At 43.2% G+C, this 24,341-nt stretch overlaps 2 protein-coding genes across 2 annotated transcripts in view; one reads left to right on the top strand and one right to left on the bottom strand.

Annotated features, from left to right (window-relative positions):
• MIA3 (MIA SH3 domain ER export factor 3) overlaps positions 1-11,343 on the top strand; it is a 27,221-nt gene extending 15,878 nt beyond the window's left edge. The window contains exons 8-27 of the mRNA XM_031064540.1: positions 1,605-1,693; positions 1,823-1,900; positions 1,995-2,105; positions 2,925-2,996; positions 3,186-3,290; positions 4,470-4,592; positions 4,696-4,813; positions 5,484-5,539; positions 5,620-5,710; positions 5,820-5,958; positions 7,534-7,635; positions 7,736-7,796; positions 7,917-7,952; positions 8,044-8,111; positions 8,365-8,462; positions 8,579-8,710; positions 8,915-8,983; positions 9,077-9,153; positions 9,985-10,141; positions 10,505-11,343. Coding sequence (XP_030920400.1) covers positions 1,605-1,693; positions 1,823-1,900; positions 1,995-2,105; positions 2,925-2,996; positions 3,186-3,290; positions 4,470-4,592; positions 4,696-4,813; positions 5,484-5,539; positions 5,620-5,710; positions 5,820-5,958; positions 7,534-7,635; positions 7,736-7,796; positions 7,917-7,952; positions 8,044-8,111; positions 8,365-8,462; positions 8,579-8,710; positions 8,915-8,983; positions 9,077-9,153; positions 9,985-10,141; positions 10,505-10,749 — 2,027 coding nt within the window. The 3' untranslated portion in view covers positions 10,750-11,343. The remainder of the gene's footprint in view (positions 1-1,604; positions 1,694-1,822; positions 1,901-1,994; positions 2,106-2,924; positions 2,997-3,185; positions 3,291-4,469; positions 4,593-4,695; positions 4,814-5,483; positions 5,540-5,619; positions 5,711-5,819; positions 5,959-7,533; positions 7,636-7,735; positions 7,797-7,916; positions 7,953-8,043; positions 8,112-8,364; positions 8,463-8,578; positions 8,711-8,914; positions 8,984-9,076; positions 9,154-9,984; positions 10,142-10,504) is intronic.
• Positions 11,344-11,995: 652 nt separating this feature from the next.
• Positions 11,996-24,341, bottom strand: part of AIDA (axin interactor, dorsalization associated) — a 42,025-nt gene continuing 29,679 nt past the window's right edge. The window contains exons 10-11 of the mRNA XM_031064539.1: positions 16,103-16,220; positions 11,996-14,601 (exon numbers count right to left, since the gene is read on the bottom strand). Coding sequence (XP_030920399.1) covers positions 14,505-14,601; positions 16,103-16,220 — 215 coding nt within the window. The 3' untranslated portion in view covers positions 11,996-14,504. The remainder of the gene's footprint in view (positions 14,602-16,102; positions 16,221-24,341) is intronic.

The raw sequence follows: 24,341 nt of genomic DNA, 5'->3' as shown, positions 1-24,341 counted from the left end.
CATTCCTGCAGCCAGCACATCACTTTTTACATGAGTTTTTCTCTGGCTTCAGATTTATAAAATTAAGTGTACTGAATAGAAAAAAAAAATTCAAAGTAGGGTGATTGCTGGAATTCATAATTGAATAAAAAATGCAAATTGTTGTCTTCATAGAAAGTCTGTCTCTTCCTCCCTCACATTTTACTTACCGGTCATTTCTCTCTAGTTTCATTGTGGTTATACTGCAGTTTCCTTCTACACAGTTAGCGTAGAATTAATGAGCTGAAAAAAGCCCATCTTAGATCTCTGAGGTGATTTCTGTAGTGCAGGAAGAATATTGGTATTGGTGATGCAGAAATTACTTAGCAGCCTTCCCTAAAACATCAAGGAACATGGATTTAATTCCACCACCCAAATACTCTTCTCTTTGATGCTATATAGAAACTACTAAAAATTAGAAACAATAGTTATTCTTCAAGCGTAATACAGGCCACATTGTTATTAACATCTTTATCCAAAATAGAGGAATGCTAACAGTAACAAAAATGCTTTAAAACATAGCGTAATGCTTTTAAACTCCAAACATAGCAAAAACTCCAAACAAACAAAACATAGCAAAAATGCTTTTAAACTCCTAACTTATGTTTGGAGTCCCAAGGATAAAAACGTATTGTGCTCTCTTAATGACAGTAGTAAAATTGGGAGGCCAAGCTAATGCAGGGATTGCTGCTTCCCTTAAACTACTGAGAGCTATCTTGAACCTTGGCAGCCACTTGCTGTCTCTCTTTTCCCAGAGTGGGAAAGGCCTGGAATTCACTCTCCCAGGAGCCCTCGTGTGGGAGGGAAAGGAGGAGTAGCAGTTGCCATTGCACTCTGTGGGATGCAGTTGGAACAACCAGTACTCCTTGTTGTGCTGCAGTTTGTTGTGAAGCAAATGGTGCTTGAGGCAGTCAGATCCAGATCAAGGTGGCTTAGGACTGGAAAAACAACAACAACTGGGAGTTTTTTAAATAACTTGCAATAAAATAATTGAAGTATGTTAGTGATTTTCATTTAATCCTAAGAGTTGGTTGGTGGCTTGTTTAGGGTGAAAAGCTAATGCATGCCTGAAGGCTGCTGCTTGGTCACAGCCCTTTTGAGGTCTAAGCAGAGCAGCTCCTTAAGACCTACTGGTGCTGTCTCCCAGCTGTCTCTGTTCTGTTCCCAGTAGATCTTCCAGAGCTTTCATCCTCTTACTGTTGCTGATGAAACATTCAGCTTGAATAGAGCAGAAAGGTGGTTGTTAGGGAAGGTGTGGCATCTCCCTGAGTGTCTGAGACTGCTCTGAGATCCTCACTGTCAACACACCTCAGGTGTGCGTAGCCAGCACCTCACCTTGTTCTGGGTTCTGTGAAGTGGATGCAGGAACTTTGTGCTTTGTGTCAGCTTTACTGTCTTGTTTTCAATTCTAACTTCAAGTGAAAGCTGGAGATGCAGAAAGGGCTAACTGCCAAGGAGTTAATACTCTCCTGATTTATTCTTTAGTTATTACTTGAAAACATTCCTTGAAGTAGTAGTAATGATAGCTGGGTTTTTTCCCCCAGTGTATGAAATATAGTTACTGTAAGCTTTCTTTTTCTTCCTAGTGACTGAAGAACAACTTGCTGAAAAGATTAAAAACCTTCTGCAAGAAAAAACAGAAATCTTAGAAAAGCTGTCAGAATATGATCAAAAGGTATTGCTCTAAGTTGTCCTTTGTTTCTTAATTTTCTATTATTGCTTTAATTACACAGTCAGTGCAACATCTTATAATAAGATATTATGTTGACAGTTTCCTCAGTTGTATGTGGTTGTTTGTGTTTAGATAAAGGAAGCGAAGGAATCTGTGAAAGTGACCCAAGAACAAAAAGACATTCTCTCAGATGAAACTGCAGGGCTTAAGGTAAGAGAAAGTTAACTGTCTCTGTACTGAAAGCAGCAATACAAATAAAAATAGTTTGCTGTAGGTTGGTCTTTTACACCTTTTTTTTTTTAAGGACACTGTAAAAGAATTGGAAGAAGCAAATCAGCAGCTAGATAACAAAGTGAAAAATCTGCACACCGTGCTTGAAACAGAGAGAAAAAAGAATGAGAAGAAACAGAAAAAGGTTAGAACAATTACACCTGTGTGTTACATTGTCATTAGCTTGACACGCCCTAAAAGCTGGTCATGACCTGATGGGTTAGGTAGAGGTAGAACAAACAAGGTGACCCACCTACAAAATGAGAGATTAAATGAAATTTTAGGTTTATCCCAAGATCAAAGGATTAGTCTGATGATTTATTTTGTTTGGGGGTTTTTTTGGGGGTTTTGTAGGTTTGGTGGGGTTTTTTTTAAGATCTTGATGGACTTGTGTGGTTATGTGCTTTCACACACAAACAGATTCATTCAAGTCATGGGCTAGTCTAATACTTCCTAACTGGCCAGGAAGTTCCTTGGCAATATAAGCTGATGGCTTCGATTTGGGAAGAGACATTTTCTTGCACTCAGAGCAGCATTTAGTTCTACAGTAAGTGTGAAGATCTCTGAACTGTCTCTCTTTCTTGTTGTCCAGAGCTATTTTCTCTTTCTTCATTTTAAAGCCCGACTTCCTGCATCAACAAGCTCTTTGGCCTTGTTTTGGTCAAAGGTTGCTGCTAATGATAGCAGTTGCTCTCGTTGTGGACTGCACAGGTGTACAGGGAACTTCCTGGCCACAGACAGGCAGAGTCAGGGGAAGAAGTTCATTTGAATTTGCTGAGTGTTTCTGTTCCTTACCTTGTCGATAAGGTAGTGCTATGTTGCTGCTAGCAAATGGATGCTTGAAATGGAAGTTTGTTCGTGTTTTGGCTTTGCTTTTATGCTTCCAGAAGACATAGGTTAAATCATTACTCAGGCTGAGGTTTGTGCCAGGATAACACTAAATCACTGCTCATCTTTTTCTTAGCTCTCTGAAACTCAGAAGTCCTTGGAGAAACTTCAGGAAGCTATCACTATGCATTCTGCAGAGCTTTCAGAGGTAAAGAATTATTTACACTCCCTCAAGAGTCACAAGTTTTTGTACCAGCAAAAGAAAATGCTGGCTTGGCAGATTGCAGGTTGTTTGTGCATATGTACCTTTTTCTTTTCCATTTAACCAGGTTTTTTGTAGCTTTTGCTCCACTATAGTTTGACTTTGTCTTCTTGTTCCTTTTTGTTTTGTGTGTAGGTGCAGATAGCTCTTAATGAAGCTAAACTGAGTGAAGAAAAGGTGAAATCTGAGCTTCATCACATGCAGGAAGAGAATGCTAGACTGAAAAAGAGCAAGGAGCAGGTAAGTTATGCCCAGGCCAGGCAACCTTGTCTTTCAAACAAAATATCTGGCTTTTATTCCTAGTTTTTTGAGTGTAGCCTCAACAGGTCTCTGTTTTCTTAACATGGCAGAATTCCATGTTTTCTGTTGCCGTGATAAAATTCAAATGCTTTGTGCCTGCTTGCACAGGCTGTTTGTGCAGCTGAGCCACATCTCTGGTATGAAGGCTTTGCCAGTTCCCCTGATGCAGTTTTTGTCAGCAAAGTCACAGAAAGTCTGTGCTGAGGTGGTTATCAAGGCATGACGGAAATATTGCCACCTGGGATCCAGGCTCGAGGGGATAATGGTGAAGAATTGCCAGAAAATGTGACACTGTTCACAGGGGTCCCAGGATGAGGGAAGAGATGAGGATCTGACTCCATGTTTCAGAAGGCTTGATTTATTATTTTATGGTATATATTACATTAAAACTATACTAAAAGAATAGAAGAAAGGATTTAATCAGAAGGCTAGCTAAGAATAGAATAGCAAAGAATGATAACAAAGGTTTGTGGCTCCGTTCTCTGTCTGAGCCAGCTGGGCGGTGATTGGCCATTAATTACAAACATCCAACATGGGCCAATCACAGATCCACCTGTTGCATTCCACAGCAGCAGATAATCAATGTTTACATTTTGTTCCTCAGGCCTCTCAGCTTCTCAGGAGGAAAAATCCTAAGGAAATGATTTTTCATAATAGATGTCTGCGACAAGAAAGTATTTCAGAAAGCAAAGATAATGGGGAGGAGTTTTAGCCCTGGAATGTCAGGACAGTTCTTTACAAATGATTGTGAATATCTGTTCTCTTTCTTCATTTGTGAAGTATGTGGCTTTTTAAGGAATGTGTTTCGATTACCTCTGGACTGCAATTAATTTCCTCATATTTTGAGGTGTGTGAGCAGTTTGATGTTGGGGTGTTAGCTGAGAAAATGTCAAATTTGTAAAGCTACCTAATAATAAACTGCAGAAAGATTCCCGGCATCCAGTTCTGCCAGTGGAACAGCAATGAGCCTGATAATTGAAGTTTACCCTTTATCTGTGATAAAGGGTAAACCCATGGTGATCAGTTATCACCAGAGCTGGTAGTAAAGTAGACTTTAATTGCATACACCATGCACTAAAAATACAGCAAATAATCATCTTGCCTTGGTGCTTCATACAGCTGCTAAAGGAAGCTGAAGGTTGGAATGAGAGGCATTCTGAGCTCCATGAGCAGATTCAACTGTATCAGAAATCTCAGAAGGACATAGAAGAGACACTTGCCTACAAAGAAAATGAAATTGAAGTAGGTTCTCTATAATCAGCTTGCTTTCAGTATTATGCATCATAAAATACTCTGTCATACTTCACAAAATGCAGGGTAATTGAACCTTTGATTACTTTACTAGGTTTTAACCAATTGCATTATGCAGCTGAAGCAGTTGGACATGGATTCAGAGGCCAAGAAGGATGACAGAGGGCATGAGTGGGGCCCAGAGGATGATCTGGCCAATGGAGAGTTGCCAGGTACGGTTATCCCACCTGAGGATTGTGTGGTGCTGTGCTCATGGCATATTAGAGGGGGAACAAGAGGGATCCATGCATATAGAGGTGCCAGCTTGAATCCTCAAACACAAAATATCCCTCACTGAAGGGAGGAACTGGCTACAAGGTCAATAATTGCTTTTAAATTACCTTTTAGGTAATCCATGAGTGTAGTGACACAGTTGTAAAGACTCTGTATAAAGGTTGGTAATTAAGAGCATTCCTAAAGCTGAGAGTCTCAGTTTTGTGGTTCTGGTACATTTATTTTTGAGATAAATTTTTTATGAGCTTTCTGCTTGCCTCCAGATAAATAACTAATTTAAGTAATCACATTTTTTAAATCTGAAAGACCAAAATAGATGTTTTCAAAGCTATTGAGGCAGTTTGTTATTTGTGATGTTGCACATGTATTTGCTGCATCTCTAGTATTGAAATCCTTTTTTGTTCTTTTTTATTTTTCCTTTGGTCCTTTTTTCTACTTAAAGTGTATGTGGGTTGGAAATTCCCACTTCTTGATTTTTGGTTTTTTTTTTTTCTTTTGACCATATGAGGATGTAGGGGTTGAAGTGTAGAGAGTGTTACTTTTAACTGTTGTTCACAGACTTGTTCATGATGAAAAAACAGGGAAACCAAAGATCTTTTCCTCTTCTAGATAGTGAGAGTGAGAAGATGAGGACTCAGATTAAGCAGATGATGGATGTCTCCAGGGTATGTTGCACAAGTATCTAATTATTGCAGTCACATTACTGCTATTCCTATGATCATAAATTCTCTGTTCCTGTTTTCAGGTCAAAACAATGTTATCCATAGTTGAAGAGGACAGAAATCTTCTGCAGTCCAAACTGAATGATGAAGTAACAGCAAGGCATGAGCTGGAAGGTAGGTTTAGCAAAATAACCGCTTAGGATGAAGTGCTGTTGGTGGCTTAAAAAGAAACAGAGCATGTAAATGGCCATTATAGTTCTCACTGCAACTGCTTCTCCAACAGAGAAGATAAAAACATTGGAACACGATTCCTCTTCACTGCATACAGCCAAAACTCAACTGGAAAATGAATGCAAAACTCTTCGGCAGAAAGTGGAGATACTTGGTGAACTGTACCAGCAGAAGGAGATGGCACTCCAGAAGTAAGCCTTTCCTTACTCTCTCTGTTGTATACTGGGCATTGCCCAAATGCTGTTCGCTCAGAAGGCTCAAAGAACTTGGAAGTTGTGGTTGGAATGAGTGATGGCAACTCTTTTAATAAAGCTGAAGCTGGCATTCTTTCTTTAATTTTGCCACCATTCCAGAGATTCTAAAAAGACTGTCAGTGTGCACACAACATATTGCCTTCTACTTTTAAACTTCTGGAGATGGTGGGTGGGTGGCCAAGCAAATTCTGTGGTTGCTCTGTTACATCATCCAGAAGTGTCAAGGAGAGCATAGGGGCCATTAAGATTCAGTGAGTCTAATTCTCATAATGCAGAAACTTCAGTATTTCAGCCTTGTGAGCTTCTTGCATTCTCAAAGGGCTAAATGAAGGCTGAATTGGTGATGGCAGTCGGGAGGAATGAATTGCCAGTGGTAAGGATCTGCTCTGTATGTGTTCATTCCTCATTTATTTATTTACTTACTGAAATGTCTGTAATACCGTCTCAGTTTTGTGGGGAAAATTTGAAAATAGGATTCAGGGACATTCTCAGCTAAATTCTGTAGAAAAACTGAAATTATGATGGAGAAGCAGTTGAAGTTCGTATGGTTTAAGTGTGTGGGCTGGGGGAAGCACAGGGTGGGAAATGGGGCTGTAGTGAAACTGCCTGACCTTGTAACTTCCATGGATCTATATGTAATAAACTTAGAATGGAGAGGTGGAGGGTAACCCATCTTTCAGGGAAAACTTCATCTTGACCTCTGTGAAGAATTTCTGTTCTTTCCAAAACATACAGGAGACTGTTACAGTGCCTGTTAGTGCTTCTTTATTAGAATGCTTCTTGCAATCTCACAGTTTTTTTCTGGAAAACTGCTTTGACTTTTAGCCAAGGAAATGGATTATGTTGAACTGGCTGTTAACAATAATTAACTTGCTATTAATTAAGTGTTTCCAGTTTTGTGGGGTAGCTCTTGTAAGTTAGGAACACACTATAGACTTCTTAAATACTTCCAGAAAAGTATCAAAAATCAAAAAAATTATGAACCATGAGGTTATAAAAAGACTCTGGAAATTGGTTGTGCAGTGAATTGGTATGGAGAATACTTGGGAAAAGCTTCCCACATGGTTAATAACTATTGAATGTGTTTGTCGCCTGGGCCCTAAATTTGCCCCTTCTCACCACACATCCATTTCTTCATTTCCCGTGGTTGGTGTCAGTCCAGTGGATTTCCTTATTTGTTCCTTTGTAAATCTGGATTGCAATCTGTGGCATTGCTAGGAAAACTACAGGATCTGAAGGGATGAACTGTCTGCAGTTGATAGATTCTGACAGATCTTCAGAAGCTGACAAACCTTTCTAGTCAACTCTGTAATTTTAAGGTTTTATACACAAAGGGTTTGTCTGTTGGTTTCAAAAGACAGGATTTCTGTCTCTCTTTCTAAAAAAATGTCTTTTTTGTCTCTGTGATTTCATACATTATTGTAGATTTTGATATTACTGTCGTTGGCAGGATTTTGAGTTGTAATAGATGGAGAATGCTGGACTATATGGTGCATTTTTTTCCCTATGCAGAAAACTAACCCAGGAAGAGTATGAGCGTCAGGAGAAGGAGCAGAAATTGTGTGCTGCAGATGAAAAAGCCGTGTTGGCCATCGAGGAAGTAAAAGTTTACAAGTAACTTGAATTTCTGAAGATTATGATTTTCCATTTATTTCAGCTACTGAGGAAAATTTATTCAAACATCTTTCCTTCCCCTCTTTTTCCTTTTGTACAGGCAAAGGATCCAAGATATGGAAGAAGAATTGCAAAAAACAGAGCGATCTTACAAAAACCAGGTAAACTTCTTGCTTGCTGGTTGTTGTGCCATCTTTTTCTGCATCATTTCAGTGCTCTGTGGTGAGTTATTGGAAATACTGGTAGTTGGATAAAAACTAAATGGCTTCTTTCCTTCTCAGATTGCTGCTCATGAGAAAAAGGCACATGACAACTGGGTAAGAATGTTTGTCCTTTTCTGATGCCAACAGTTTATATTTGATGTCACATTGGTGCAATTAATGCAGTTGACAAAATTTTCCCTACCAGCTCATTGCCCGCTCTGCTGAGAGAGCTCTGGCTGAAGAGAAAAGAGAAGCAGCCAACCTGAGACAGAAGTAAGTACAGAATAGACCCACTCTATTGCTCTTTGAACATGCTGGGAGTTGTCTCAGGGGGAAGCTCAGAATGTGCAGTGCATTTTTAAGTTACTAATTTTAACTACTGTTAAACTGTTTTGATGGTTAAAATAACGTTTCTTGGTGAAAGCTATAACATTTTACAATGCAGTTTGTCTTGTTACATTATAATAGATACAACTCATATGTGTTGTTTGAATAATAATAAGAGACCTTTATTTTCCAAAATCAGATTAATAGAGGTAAACCAAAAAATCATCATGCTTCAAAGACCAGTCATTGTAAAGCCAACTCCAGGCAGACCTGACCACCAGATCCCACCACGACGAGGTAAATGCTGCTGTTTCTCCCAAAACCTTTGGTCTTGGAGTCAGTACATTATAAAAATATAGGGCTGTGCTAAATTGTAGAAAAGTAAATCAAGTGGTTTTATTTCTTTGGCACAGGGCCATTAAGCAGAGATGGCTCTTCTGGCCCATCACCTGTGAGTGGAGGAAATCCATCCCCCACACAGATGATTGATGTCCCTGCCCGGCCCCTCTCTGCTCCTCGAAGGGAAGGTGCGAGGGGTGAATTTGGTAAGCGGTGAAACTCCCTTTTTTTGACAGTTGCCTCTTAGGCTACAAACCCAGGAACACTAAGGTCAGATATTGGTTTTAGGAATGTTGATATTGATAGCTGCTTTATTAATACACTAATGAGTGGTTGGTGGTAGGGTTTTATTAATAAGAAATAGCTCAGGCTTGTTATTTAGGGTCTCTGGGGTTCTTGTTTCTGTTAAGGTACAATGGTGGATGGCCCCCCTGCCCCACGAAGGCCTCCAGAGCTGCCTGGAAGGATGTGTGTTCCTGGTAAGTTGTGGGGTCTGCATCAAAAAGACAATTTCAAGCCCACCTTCCCTACCCTTAGCATGGTAGGACACTTACTCATGGCTTTCTTTTTAGATATTGGGCCTGCTGTGGCATCTGTAATCAGCAGTGAGCCAAGAACCTCTTCCCCTTCCACAACAATTGATGGAGTGGTGAGTTGAGAACACCTCAGCCTTCAGGAAACCTTTTTAATATGTGACTCACTGTACTTCCTCCTGCTTCTTTAACTGTATCATGTTCTGTCTTGTCTGTATCCTGTCACTACCCTATTTGCTGTTCAAAAAAACCCCAAAAGCAACCCTCTCCCAAAGAGTCTGAAGCCCCCAGTGTAACTACAGATTCACCTTCCTCCATGGAACTAGCTGCAGTGAGTATTTCAAGGCTGGACATGGTGATGCTGCTTTGATGGAGAGGAGTAACAGACTTGGTGTTCTGAACTGCTGAATAACAGCTGCTCTATGGAACTAACCAAGGGCTGGTCCCTCTGTCTCAAAAGGCTTCTCTAATGATGAGCAGTTGCTCTCTGGTTTTTGTGGGATTGAGGCAATAAGATGTTTCTTAAGGACTGTGGGCAAACTCTTTGGAGTGACTACAACAATAATCGTAGTAGCTGACTTACTTGTGGTGTTTAGGCACAATTCCATATATCATTCAAAGTTCCAGGTCCTTCACCAAAGGGGTGTCCACCAAGGACACCTCAATAGGGCTTGAACTTTTCTTTAGTACATCTTCTTAACAAACTTGTCTCTCTAAATCACTCACTCCTGGGTAGTGCCAGCAGTGTTCTGGGAGAAGGGATGATGACGGTGCAGTAGCTGTCCCTGTTTTGTGCCTGGTTAATGTGGTTTGGAGTGTGTTGGGGTAATTTTTCTTTCCTTTCCCCTTTGTACCTGTTTGCCTTTGGGTAAGTGGTTGGGTTGTTCAGCAGTGTCAGTGCTTGTCTGCTGCAGTAACTCACTGAAGTGTAACCTCATCTTGCCCAGGGTAATGCTGGTGCTAAAGGCCCCTCTCCTTTCCCTGGGACACCTCTGATGAGCTCCCCAGTGATGGGGCCTCCACCACCGCCACCCATTCGCTATGGACCACCACCTCCTCCTCTGCAGGGGCACTTCGGGCCTCGGCCTCTCCCTGGGCCCCCAGGTATGGCTGCAGTGCCCTCTGCTGACACTTCACTTCCTGGAGCCTGACTGCAGGACCCAGAGCTGCTTTTCCTAAGCACGTGGCTTCCTCATGCTTCATGGGCTTTAGCTGGCTCGGTAAGCTTAGATTGGGTGGGCTTTCTCAAGGCTCCTTAATGCCAAGGTATTTTTCCTTGTTTACTATGAAATGGAAACCAGCAGCCAAAAGTCCCTAGAATAATTTATGGGCTTTGAAGTCCTGCATGCAACAGTGATCCACTCCAGAGCTGCTCCAGAAAATGACAAACTGAGGAACTAATCAGGAGCTTCTCTGTTTAGGTTAAAGCAAGATTTCATTTAACTCCATGATTTCCTTTCCTTCTAGGTTGTGGTCCTCCCTTGCTACCTCCAGCTGGAAGAGATTTCTTACCTAGTTCACGTTTGCCTCCTGGCCCACTCCCGCCTCCCCCTGATCCCAGAGGCTACGCATGTGGGCATCCTCCCTTCCGCCCCCTCGGCCCTCCTGGCCCCCGGGATTATCCTCCAGGCCCTCGGCTACCCCTGCAGGCTTCCAAGGACTATGCTCCTTCTCCCAACAGAGACTTGCCTCCGCCGGCACCCAGGGACTGAGGGCAGCTGGCCCCAAGGACTACACACATCCCCAGTGCAGGATCCATGCCTGCAGCACCCGGCCAGCCCCACAGACCCGGCTCCTGTGTGCACAACTCTAGGAAATGGCTCTTGGTTTGAAGACATTGGTCTCATTTCAGTATATCTCAGCTTTTGCAGGATTAATTTTTATCCCGTTGCTACAGATGTCTACATGCATTTATGATCACAAACGCATCCATCCACTTGGGCTGCAAGAACCTTTCTGTGATGGACTTGAACCTATTCTAAAAGTGCAATAGGAAGGAAGTACCTGTGTGGAGAGTTTTAATTCAATGTAGCCTTTGTAAGCAGTTGGCGAATGAACTAACTTCGTTTAAAATGTATATCAAATCATTTCCTGTGGAAATAATTTTTTAAGTAAAACGCTATCCAACCTGCCTTCTCCATCCCATCACTGAGCTGCAGTTACTGTAGGCCAGGGGTTTACATGAGGACTCTGAGGTTCTGGGGTTTTTTTCAAAAGATATCTGGTCAGAGATCAGAAGCACAAATGACACTGTATTCAAAGGGAAGTTATAATAAAAGGCAAAATTCCTTTTGCTAAACCCCAAAGGCTTTGTTTCAGTGCCATGTTTTGTTCAGAAAGGGTATTGGTTCAGTAATGTGACAGAGAATGCTACAGTTCTGAGAACAAGAATTGAATCAAGGCCAAATTAATGCTGCTGGAGGGTAATGACCATGTTACCCTCACACTGATCTACTGACAGACTATGGACTTGCTTCATGTAATCAGGACCATGGGGGCTACAGCTTCCAGAGTTGGAAACCTTGATGAGGTTGTGGAGTTGACCTGTGTATCTACAGTGCCTCTCCAGTAGAGAAACTTAAAATTTCCCTAATTGCTTTCTGCTTTTAAGAGCACCTCGCAGCATCAAGTGAAGTTTGAGAACCGAGTTTTCATCTTCCTCAGGGTTAAGAGCAATTCAGCCTCTTTAAAAGGAAGGCTGGATTTGGAGAACCTTTTTTACTTCCATCAGAAAAGAAAGTAGCTTTCTGTAAAGCAGAGTTGGGAGTATGTCAACCATGTAAACATCTACAGCAGCTACCACCACTGAACAACTTTCAAAGCACACTATACGTTGGCAGGTCAAGTGTTAGTGCATTTGGAATAGCAGGCTTTTGACTCTCTTAGTGAGTAAGGTTTCTCACAAGGGCACTGTCCAAAAGGCAGCCTGAGGGAGGAAAAAAGGAAAACAATGCAGAATAATAAAAAACTCTACTGGGAGGCCATTACAGCTTTACTGCCAGAGTACAAGCAGCCATTAAAGTTGCCATCTAGGTATTACATTCTTACAGTACAAATGTAAAGCTTTAGATTTCAGATGAAAGACAAGCTGGAACATCACTGAAGCATAAAACAATCCCTAAGCCTGTGGTGTGTGCAGCAGCAGTCCTGGCACTGAGACAGTTCACAGAAAAAAGGCAAGGGATAGAAGCAACTTTAAAAATGGTATTTCACACTCAACAGACATTAATTCACAATCAGTTAAATACAAAGCTCTGCTTGTGTATTTAACAAAAATACTTCCAAGTTGACATTTCATAAAACTGGCATTAATACAGACATCTACAAGCTGGGGAAGGGTCCAGGTAAGCAGCGGAAAAGATGGGTTTGTACTTCAAGGGACAGTATTTCAGTTTGCAGGGTGGCTGGCTGATGATGCACACACTGATGAACATCCATGATTAAAAGTCAAGTTCTCCAAGTCCAGGATCTTTCCTTTCCCATACAAACCTTTGTGATATTCAGTGTCTCTCCCCTTGCCATCCTAGCTAACAGTAACAAAAGTTGGATGGAATCTCCCTCTGGATGCAGCAGTATTCACCTTTGACACACGCACACCCAACTGCAGTGCTTACCCTAGATGGCAGCTGGACCGAACTCCAGAACCAGCCCTTCCACCTTTCAGGGATGCTCAGATCCTGCAATTCCTTGGTCAGAACAAGTGCTGAGCCAGCCAGGGACCACTGACGGGTAAATGAGCCAAGCTCAGATTACTTGCAACCACAGACTAATGTTTTGCTTTGTCCTTTTGCAGAGTTCAGAGGATGATTTGTATTTGGTTTTTAGCAGTGTGGGTATTCTTGTTCAGTCTGGTGTCCAGAATGCTGCATTCAGAGGAGTTTCCATAACTCACAGGGATATCTTGATCATCACCCATCAGCTTTAAAACCAGTGGAATATTGTAAAGATCCATAAATGGGACAATTCAACTGCCCTTTTTCCCCTCCAACCAGCAGTGGAATTTGGGAAAGTATTGCTGACTTTTGTTGTAACACCTAAATAATGTCATTCCTAGTTATACCAGAGCAAACAAAGGCAAGATGATTAGGACATTCAAAACCAGCTTTTCATCCTAATCAATATGATAAAGGCAAAAATGCCAAACAGCTGAGTAGAGAGAGACAAACAGCATGAGGAAAAGTAACATCCTTTCCCTTAACACATGATGGAACATCTTGGGTGAAGTGACAGAAAAGAGGAATGGATGATTTACCTGCATCCAGGCTGTTTAAAATAATTGACACTATTTTGGGAGCTGGGTCTGTAGTTAGCAGAGCATTCAGGCACTAGTTAGATATGCAAGAAGTTTATCAAACCATAAAGTATCATATTAAATATCCACGCAAATATAAGAAAGATTTGACTGGGTTCTACTCCTTTCCCTTTTTCAGGTCAAAAGGTGAATGCAAGTGTATCATAATAAGCCAGTGTCCTGCAGCTTATTATGTACCAAATAAAAATACAGAAAATAAATGATAATCCTACCTACTTATATAAAAAGGCAATTTTTTGAGTAAGTTTCCAGATTTGCACAAAATATGCAGAAAACTGCATACAATCAGTTTCCATAAGAACAGCAGTTTCATGTAGAAGGTGGGTCAGCCTGCTAGCCAGACCTACTTTATATAAAGCTCTGGAAAATTGAAACTTCAGCACTGAGGGCCTGTCCTGCTGTCACTGAAATGGCAAAACACCCACTGCAACCAGGACAAAGTCCTCGAGAAGGCCTCTTTATCCCCCATCTGCCTTTGCAAAGCACTCTGTGACAAGATATAAAAAAGAATAGCTCTATTAGGGAGTAACAGTGACTGAAAAAATTGTAACATGTATTCACAACATGTTCAGTGTTCTCATCTGCACTTGTCCTCCTCCTGACCTGACCACAGGGACTTGTGGCCACCCATCTGACCTGCATCCTCCCCTCCCTCACTTTAAAGCTCTTGCAGTACCTCAAGCTCCTTCCCAGCCCACCTTGTCCTTCTCTCAGTCTTCTGTCACCCTGCCCACTCCAGAGGACTCTGAAATGCAGACGAGAGGAACTACAATAGCACAGCAGTGTAAACAGTTAGTAGACCTGCCACATCTTTATTGCTGCAGGTTTGACAAAGGGCACTCTCCATTCTCAGGGGGAGCTTGAGGCAAAAGGAGAAGAATGGTTAAAGATAAAAAGTGATGAACAGCAAACTTAGGAAAAGCAGTCAACCTATATCAGGGCTCTTGGAGAAACCTGTAGCTGGAAGTTACTGAAAAAAATCTTGCATTTGCATCGTGGGCTTGTTCCTGCCCCTGAAGTAGTGCTGTGCAGTGGGAGATGATCTCGTGTGACCTACTGGCATGAACAGAGTCATCTTCCTGCCCCTCTGAGCCTAAGGCTACTACACAGCTACCAGGACTTGTGGTTCCGTTCACAGAGGTCTCACAACTGGGGTCATTCCTTGTGCAATGTTTGATGGAGGTGAAGGTAAAGTGGTTTCTTGGTCAACAGTTGCAATTTCTTCCTTTTAAAGTCAGTGGGTTTTTTGTACCTGTAACCACAAGAAAGTGCATTAATCCAAGCGCTAATGACTGTGCAGGAAGATGAAAGCAAACTAGAAAGCTCATCCTGTACAGATCTTGTTACCCTCACCTTTTAAATAGATCTGACAAGGCTTGCTGTAAGCAACAGTAATGAGTAGGTTTACAGGAAGAAACGGTATTTTCTCTGGATGATTATTTTTACAGAAGTAAGATTTCAATATCTAAGTGAGTGTAGTATTTTTGTAAGGAGATTCCCAACATAATACTCTGGATTGTAGGAGAGACCCAGTATCAGTAACTCAGTACTTCAGAAGTACTCCAGCTAGCACAGACTAAGTACTCTTCCAAGAATTGCAAGATTCACCTCCTTCTTGAATATAAAACAAAACCCCAATCCTCAAACCCCTCCCTCACACCTTCAGCCACTCAGCAAGGAGAGGATGCACATCATAACTGTTATATATATGGTAGATTAATTCATGCTGTAAAGTTAGAAATAAGTATATATAAAATATTAGGAGAAATCAAACTCTATGCTGGTGACTGCTCCGGCCGGGGACTGCATTCTATTCACATTCTAACCAGTTCCCGGACAACACTAAAGATAACATCAAGCCAGGTACCGTATGAATAAAGAAATCTTGGACTATGAGCTTAGCCTGACTGAAGACAGAGTTATGCATATGGTAACCCCTCCCTGGACAGCCTGGAGACTGACTCGGGCCATCAGAAGGGGTTTTCCTGCGGCACCATGCATGAGAAGATATCATCTGGATCTTCCCGGAGTGGAATGTCCTGAAGAAGCTCACAAGACCTGCACCTGGAAAGGATTAAGTCTACGCACTCAGGAAATACACATCTTCTGCCTGGGTGCTCAGGCATTCGTCTGAGTTCGGACTTTGTCTGCTTCTACACATGTATAGATCCACCCAGCATCTGTGTCCGGGGCAGATGCTGTCTTGGCCGTGGTTGATTTTTGCTTTTTCCTAAAATTCTATTTTTTGTTAATTGACTTAATAAATCTTTGTCAATTTTTTTGATAAATTGGCTACAGATTTGATCATTTATAACAATAACCACTCAATACTGCTTTGAAATGTTCACAAAGTTAATTGCAAATTGGTATCTCATACCTCAAATCAGATTTCCTTTGCAGAAGTTCTGTACCAAAAGACTGAGTGATTATTTTTTTAAAATATAGGCGATCTGACAGTCAGGCTAAGCTCCAAATTAAAATCTCCCCTACAGACTTCATTAAATTCAAACAAAATTAAATTACAAACACCAGTATTTTATTTGGAAACTGGTCTAGTTTCTGAGAAGAGTCTCTAACCATCTTACTTGCCTAAAAGCATTTTGTCTTCCCCCCTTCATTGAAAATAAAATATTCCTCATGGAAGCAAATCTAATGAGTCCAAGAAACCTTCCTTAATACAACAAGCCACACATTTTAACTGAAAGCTGGTTCATTTCCTCTATCATTGTCATCCATAATTGTGAGTCACTTACAGTTCTATAACAATTGCCCCAGGTTTAATTTCATCCATCTCCATGAAAGCAAAACACTTGGTGCTAGTAAACCTTTTCTTAGGCTTGTAGTGTTTGAATTCAAAGAAAATAGCTGCACCTGGAGGGAAAATGAACAGAAAAGTTAGCAATTATGGCTAAGAGTTATCTAAAAAATTTATCTGCCATTAAGTTGCTCTACTTAAATTGAAGGGAATTATCTCCCACACTTCTGTTATCTACTCAAAAGCTACATCGTGTTCTTACAATGCTCATCACACTCCACTATCAAACTCTTCACTCCATTGCTCACACCCAGGTACCAATGACTAAGCAGGCGATAAAGCAGCTCAATACTGTGTAGCAGAGCAGACTGCTATTTTTATCTTTTCATTTCTCCCTTGCCTGCAAGCCATCCCAATGACCAATTTGAAAGGGACAGGATACAAAGGTCTATTTTTATCCTTGTCTGGATCTTGAGCCCTGCAGGAGCAGCTCAGGAGCAGCCCAGTGTCTGTGCTCCCAAAGCTCCTGGGCCCTGTTTCGAGTCTCTGGTACTGTTGGAATGTTGGGGGACGCAAGACAGATGATGGACTTTGGACCTGGTTAACATAAGAGATTTGGCAACAGGATGCCTTGGCAAAAACAAACGGAACTTTGAAAATTAGACCTAGGCTGCAAGAAAATAAAATCAAATGTGTTTACTGGAAAAAGAAAATCCTATTAAACTCTGCAAGCAAGAGATGTTGTTACATGTGTAAGTTTGTCTATGTGATTTTAACCTAATCATTGTCGTACACATTACTAGTCTCCCTGAAATAGTATATAAGCGTTTGTATCCCACAATGAAATCAGATTCAGTCTCCCTGTCTCTCTCCATTGCCAACAATTAATTGGTGCCTCCATGCGGGGGAATCAACTGGCCTGACCGGCAGCAGTTGGCAAGCCCCTGGAACTGATTGTGACAGTGATGATCAGGGCCCAGGACGCATCTGTGCCCAGAATCGCCTATCTGCTGCGACTGACAGGTGAGCCAGGGGAACTAAAAAAGGAACTAAAAATGGGAAAGGAAATGTCCAAAGACAGAGACATCTATGAAACCATGCTCACCCTTCTGGACAAGCATGACTCCCCTATCCTAAAGGAGGACCTCGAGTCACTTTTACTCCCGTTCTGGAGAATACTTTTTAAGATGTTGAAAAAGCGAGAGCGTCTGGATGCTGCCGGCCCCCTACCCTGCTCTGACTCTCCCTGCCCGCTTGAAGCTGGCACCTCTCAGACTGAAGAGCAGCCACAGCCATCAACCCTGCCCAGACAAATGAGGGGGAGGCATCCTTTCTCACGGTCCGTTAGCAGTTTATATCACTGACCACAGCTCTAGCAGTAAGGAAGAGGGGGAGCCTTTCTATCCAGCCTTTCTATCCAGATTATGAGACTGATCCATTCCCTCCTGACCCTTGTGAAAAATGGATGCTACTAAATAAAAAGGCCCTTAAGGAGAGGGTCCCCCAAACTTGCGGGAAATCTCAGCATTTGAAAAAGGACTGTTTTGAAAAGGGGGAGGCCATATCCAAAACTCCTGGTATTTGCCGTCAGTGCCGTAATCAGTGTCGGTCCAAGTATGATTTTGAAGGGCGTCTGATATCAGGAAACCGGAGCCGAAGCATGGAGCAGTACCACTCTGTTATAGATGGATAATGAGATGATTGGCTCTCGCAATTAAGGGATAACTATTGTGTGAATATTAAGAAAAGCTTTAGCGATGTATAGTTATGTTATTGTGGTTTAGATGTCCTCCGTTTTCCCCACAGTTCCCTTTTACCCCCTGTATTGTTGCCATCAGACAGCCCAAATTGTTTAGGACAGATAAAAAGAAGGTGTGCACATGTGCCCCTTGCATGGGGCAGTTGGGAATGGAAAAGCTTCTTGCTTAGGGGGGGCAGCATGGCAACACCTGACCTCCAATCAAGTTACAAGAAAGTAGTCACCGCCGATAAATGGCAAAGAAGAGCTGACTGACAGACTTTAGGAAGGGCCAGGGCTGGCTGATGCAACCCCCAGGGGTATAAAAGACTGAGCATCCATCTTGAAGATGAACTGGCCACATGGTATGCACGAGGGGCAGTTCTCAGTACTGCAGCCTTTTCTTTATGTAGTATTGTTGTATTTTTGTTAAAGTTTAACAAGCATCTTTAAATTTTCAAAGTGAGCAGTTGTCTCTCACAACGCAAAGACACAGATGCCCCAGCCGATGCCTCAGAGTGGACTGCTGCAAGCCTCAGCCCAGTCTCCCCAAGCAGCCTTCGCTGGACCACAGGCAGCCATGGCCAGACCGCGTGGCTGACATATGACCCAGCCACATCAGGCAGCACAGGACTGGACATATCAATCAATACCACAGTAACGTTAATTCATTCATGTGTTCATTTGATTTCCACAGGAGTTTTCAGACCACCTGGACAGCATATGCATACTTTGTTTGTTTGTTCTCCCTGAACTATTGACTCTGCCTCATGGCATGGACCCCCCAGCCGCCCTGTGTAGTCCCGGCAGGGAGCCATATAGCTCAACTCATAACTTCCCCGCAGCACCCCTATCTGCATCCCCGATAACTGAGAAGAGGGAGGGGGGTTTTGATTCCACAGGGGTCCCACAGATTAAATGGCACAATGTATTACATCTGAGCGTCCTACATGCCAAAGTGACTCTCAAAGGCAGAGGCACTCCTAACAGGACTCATTGATACAAGAGCTGATGTGACTATTATCTCAAAAAGCCAAAGGCCCAGCGAGTGGCCGCTAATGACTGTGCCTCAGGTACTCCTGGGCATGGGTAGAAGGAGTGAAAGCCTGCAAAGCCAACACTGCATGCAAATAAGGTCCTGATGGGCAGATCGCCACAGTTAAACTTTCTGTGATGTCTGTCCCCTGGTTTTGTGGGAGAGAGATGTGTTAACACAGTTGAGAATTTTTATGCATTTAGATTTTGTATAGGAGTCACTGGGGACACTCGACACCCCCACAATGGTCCCTGGCTGAAGTGCCCCAGGCACTTTCAAGCATTGGAAGGAGCAGCCCAGCTATCAAAAGCCACAGTTCATACATATCTAAATCCCTGAGGAGCACCTAGTAAATTTCCAGTTACTTGAGTTTTTTTTTAAACAATGTATTTTGTTGTGAATTTTTTGGTACAGCTATTTAGTACTATATAACTAAATCTTATTTTGTTTTAGCCTTCAATGTTTATATCCCACTACTCATATCAAGCCAAACTTAAATCTATCCTATAAGCAATCTTTAAAAGCTGCGGCAGTGGGTGTGGCCCTGCCTGGCACCAGCCAGTGCTGAGATTTACCTTCTAACTTGTGAATCGTGATTTTTAACATGATTGTTACTAGAAAAAATCAAAGGTGTTGGTATAGAGGTTATAATATATGTTATAAAGTAATTCATGCTTAGAAAGAGAACGTATGTTACAAAATTATAAAATCCAACAAGTCTCTGACTTCAAGCAGCCCAGGGACATGTAACCACTCTGGAATTTCGAAACTCCTGAAGGCAGCAGGAGAATAATGCCTCGTTTACCAATGAATAGAAGTGGCCAGCGTGATGATTGGCCACCTCTGGCGCCATCAGGAAACACCCAAGGGTGATCATCACTTGATAGATACCATCAACCAAGATAACCAAAGTCGCTGAGGAAGATCCATCTGAATATGCGATTTCCCCTGACATGATCAGCACCTGCCATTACTCAGGAAACAGCAATTGTCCAGCCCTGCACAGTGAAAGAAACGTTCATACATATGCGGAGTTACAAAAGAAATTGGGGCACCTCTGTCTCAGGCATAAAAAACTGTATAGAACAGCCTCACCGGAAACGGCATTCGTGAACAGAGGGAGATCTGATGCGACAGAGGTTGGATTGAGGTTCACCCAGCGCCGATCCCGGGCTCGACGCTGTGTCTTTGGCTGTGGGTTTTTGAGGACCGTAAATTGGTCGTGATAAATGGCAAAGAAGAGCTGACTGACAGACTTTAGGAAGGGCCAGGGCTGGCTGATGCAACCCCCAGGGGTATAAAAGACTGAGCATCCATCTTGAAGATGAACTGGCCACATGGTATGCACGAGGGGCAGTTCTCAGTACTGCAGCCTTTTCTTTATGTAGTATTGTTGTATTTTTGTTAAAGTTTAACAAGCATCTTTAAATTTTCAAAGTGAGCAGTTGTCTCTCACAACGCAAAGACACAGATGCCCCAGCCGATGCCTCAGAGTGGACTGCTGCAAGCCTCAGCCCAGTCTCCCCAAGCAGCCTTCGCTGGACCACAGGCAGCCATGGCCAGACCGCGTGGCTGACATATGACCCAGCCACATCAGGCAGCACAGGACTGGACATATCAATCAATACCACAGTAACGTTAATTCATTCATGTGTTCATTTGATTTCCACAGGAGTTTTCAGACCACCTGGACAGCATATGCATACTTTGTTTGTTTGTTCTCCCTGAACTATTGACTCTGACTCATGGCATGGACCCCCCAGCCGCCCTGTGTAGTCCCGGCAGGGAGCCACAGCTGCCCCAGCCACATCAGGCAGCACAGGACTGGACATATCAATCAATACCACAGTAACGTTAATTCATTCATGTGTTCATTTGATTTCCACAGGAGTTTTCAGACCACCTGGACAGCATATGCATACTTTGTTTGTTTGTTCTCCCTGAACTATTGACTCTGACTCATGGCATGGACCCCCCAGCCGCCCTGTGTAGTCCCGGCAGGGAGCCATATAGCTCAACTCATAACTTCCCCGCAGCACCCCTATCTGCATCCCCGATAACTGAGAAGAGGGAGGGGGGTTTTGATTCCACAGGGGTCCCACAGATTAAATGGCACAATGTATTACATCTGAGCGTCCTACATGCCAAAGTGACTCTCAAAGGCAGAGGCACTCCTAACAGGACTCATTGATACAAGAGCTGATGTGACTATTATCTCAAAAAGCCAAAGGCCCAGCGAGTGGCCGCTAATGACTGTGCCTCAGGTACTCCTGGGCATGGGTAGAAGGAGTGAAAGCCTGCAAAGCCAACACTGCATGCAAATAAGGTCCTGATGGGCAGATCGCCACAGTTAAACTTTCTGTGATGTCTGTCCCCTGGTTTTGTGGGAGAGAGATGTGTTAACACAGTTGAGAATTTTTATGCATTTAGATTTTGTATAGGAGTCACTGGGGACACTCGACACCCCCACAATGGTCCCTGGCTGAAGTGCCCCAGGCACTTTCAAGCATTGGAAGGAGCAGCCCAGCTATCAAAAGCCACAGTTCATACATATCTAAATCCCTGAGGAGCACCTAGTAAATTTCCAGTTACTTGAGTTTTTTTTTAAACAATGTATTTTGTTGTGAATTTTTTGGTACAGCTATTTAGTACTATATAACTAAATCTTATTTTGTTTTAGCCTTCAATGTTTATATCCCACTACTCATATCAAGCCAAACTTAAATCTATCCTATAAGCAATCTTTAAAAGCTGCGGCAGTGGGTGTGGCCCTGCCTGGCACCAGCCAGTGCTGAGATTTACCTTCTAACTTGTGAATCGTGATTTTTAACATGATTGTTACTAGAAAAAATCAAAGGTGTTGGTATAGAGGTTATAATATATGTTATAAAGTAATTCATGCTTAGAAAGAGAACGTATGTTACAAAATTATAAAATCCAACAAGTCTCTGACTTCAAGCAGCCCAGGGACATGTAACCACTCTGGAATTTCGAAACTCCTGAAGGCAGCAGGAGAATAATGCCTCGTTTACCAATGAATAGAAGTGGCCAGCGTGATGATTGGCCACCTCTGGCGCCATCAGGAAACACCCAAGGGTGATCATCACTTGATAGATACCATCAACCAAGATAACCAAAGTCGCTGAGGAAGATCCATCTGAATATGCGATTTCCCCTGACATGATCAGCACCTGCCATTACCCAGGAAACAGCAATTGTCCAGCCCTGCACAGTGAAAGAAACGTTCATACATATGCGGAGTTACAAAAGAAATTGGGGCACCTCTGTCTCAGGCATAAAAAACTGTATAGAACAGCCTCACCGGAAACGGCATTCGTGAACAGAGGGAGATCTGATGCGACAGAGGTTGGATTGAGGTTCACCCAGCGCCGATCCTGGGCTCGATGCTGTGTCTTTGGCTGTGGGTTTTTGAGGACCGTAATTTGGTCATGAAAATAAAATCTTCTGCATTTATTAATTTGGATTTCTGGCTTATCATTTATAACAATTCTGGTGACCATAACATGATCTGAATTTGGGGTCCGGGGACCCCCTCTCTGCTCAGGAGGCACCCTGCTGATTTCAGTGGCCTGACAGGATTGGGGACCGGCAGAACCGATCAGACACCGAACCAGAGCCAGAACCACAGCCACAGAAGATAAACAGGCCCAGAGCTCTCAGGACCTTGGAGCGTTCCAGAGAGGGATCACCGAAGTCGCAGTGCGTTCTCACTCAGAAAATCTACGTGCACAAAGAATCCACGCAGGAAAAGGAACCATGAGTACCGTGTGGTTGAGTGGGGTGTGATCAAGCGTGTGTGTGAGACATGATTCTATCATGAAGTGAGTGTGGGCCCCAAGATCACAGTTCCACTCTCCCATGAGGGAAGTGGTCAGTCGCAGGGGAACTGGACGCTTTTTCCTTATCACACATGTGAAGCATGAAACTCGGGGGAGCTCAGGGGTTCGATTATGGTTTGGATCAGGAGGGAAGGGACGTTCCCAAAGGGTTTGGGAGCTGGTAAACCTTCTGATCCAGAAAATCAGGTAAGAGAATTCATTACCAGTCAAAAAGCCCATGGAACGGTTCTCCGTGAGGCTAAGTAAGCTGGTAGCTTTTTCATAGACAAAAACCAGTACCGAACAGAGACTCAGGGTTCATGTTGAGAATCCCAGCCAAAAAGGACTTAAGGTAAGAACGATCAAGGAAAGGGGTTTCCGAAAGATGGGACAGAAAAAGAGCAAGTGTCAGAGAAAATCCCAAGAAAAATCCTCACAGGCTCCCGAAAAGGTTTTGCCTGAAATCCCAAGGGAAAGCCCGTTGGGATGGATGCGATAACATTGGGAGGCAACCCCAGGAGGGTGGGAAGATCTAAGGAAAAGATGGTCCCTTTTTGCATTGAAAAATGGGGAGGGAAGGAGATTGGGAGGTACGTGGTCTGGCCAGTTTTTGGCACCTTTGAGATGTGGACGTGCCAAACCTTATACGACCATGTGGTCAACCAGTACCCACAAGACTTAGAAGAAATAGAGTATGCTGGAATGTGGAAAAATGCTTGTTTGGGATTGTATCCGATAAGAGCCCACAGACATTCCGCAACTCGGGGCAGGGAATGGGAGCTGCTGGAGAACCTTCCACCTCCCTATTTGGTCCCTCCACCCCAACCTGCACAAGCCCAGGTACCTCCAGTGCCTGTGCCGCTTCCAGAAGCATTGCTCCCACAGGGACAGGCTTCGGCACCTCTGCCCACAGGAGCAGGCTTCGGCACCTTTGCTCCCATGTGAGCAGCCCCAGCCCCCACCACCACCCAAATCAGAAGAGAAGTGAGTACTCCCCACAAGCGGAGTTGACTCTCCCCCAGCCCGCTGAACAAGGCGAAGGAAGAGGAGAATGACCATGGACGATAGTGAGGACGAGGAGGAAAAGCCCAACCTCTTCCCTTTACGGGAGGTGCCGACGGCTCCGGGAATTATCGGCTTTGTAAATGTGCCAATCAATACTGGGGACGTCAGGGCTTTCAAGAAAGAAATAGGAAAATAATGGATGACCTGTTGGGGGTGGCAGAAAGATTAGATGAGTTCCTGGGGACTAGCATTTACACCTACGAAGACCTTAATGTGATATTAAGGTCACTGTTCAACAACAAGGGAAGAGAAATGATGAGGCAAGCTGCGATCAGGGATTAGGAAAACAGGAACCCACAGGCGGAGCAGGGAGACCAGAGGTGGCCGGACCAGAAACCATCTTGAAGTGCCCAGACAGAAGAAGGCAGACAAAAGATGATAAATCTCAGGAACATGGTGATACAGGGTATACAGGAGGCGGTGCTGAAAGGACAAAACATGAGTAAAGTACTCAGGGAGTGCCAGGGAAAGGATGAGACACCCACAGAGTGGTTGGAAAGGCTGAGGAAGAGCCTCAGGATGTATTCCGGGAAGGACCCTGAGTCCCCAATTCGAATGG

This window comes from Geospiza fortis, unplaced genomic scaffold (assembly GCF_000277835.1).
Source record: "Geospiza fortis unplaced genomic scaffold, GeoFor_1.0 scaffold258, whole genome shotgun sequence".
NCBI classification, from domain to species: domain Eukaryota; kingdom Metazoa; phylum Chordata; class Aves; order Passeriformes; family Thraupidae; genus Geospiza; species Geospiza fortis.
The sequence above is the reverse complement of the archived record's forward strand: the minus strand, read 5'-3'. Positions and strand labels throughout refer to the sequence as shown.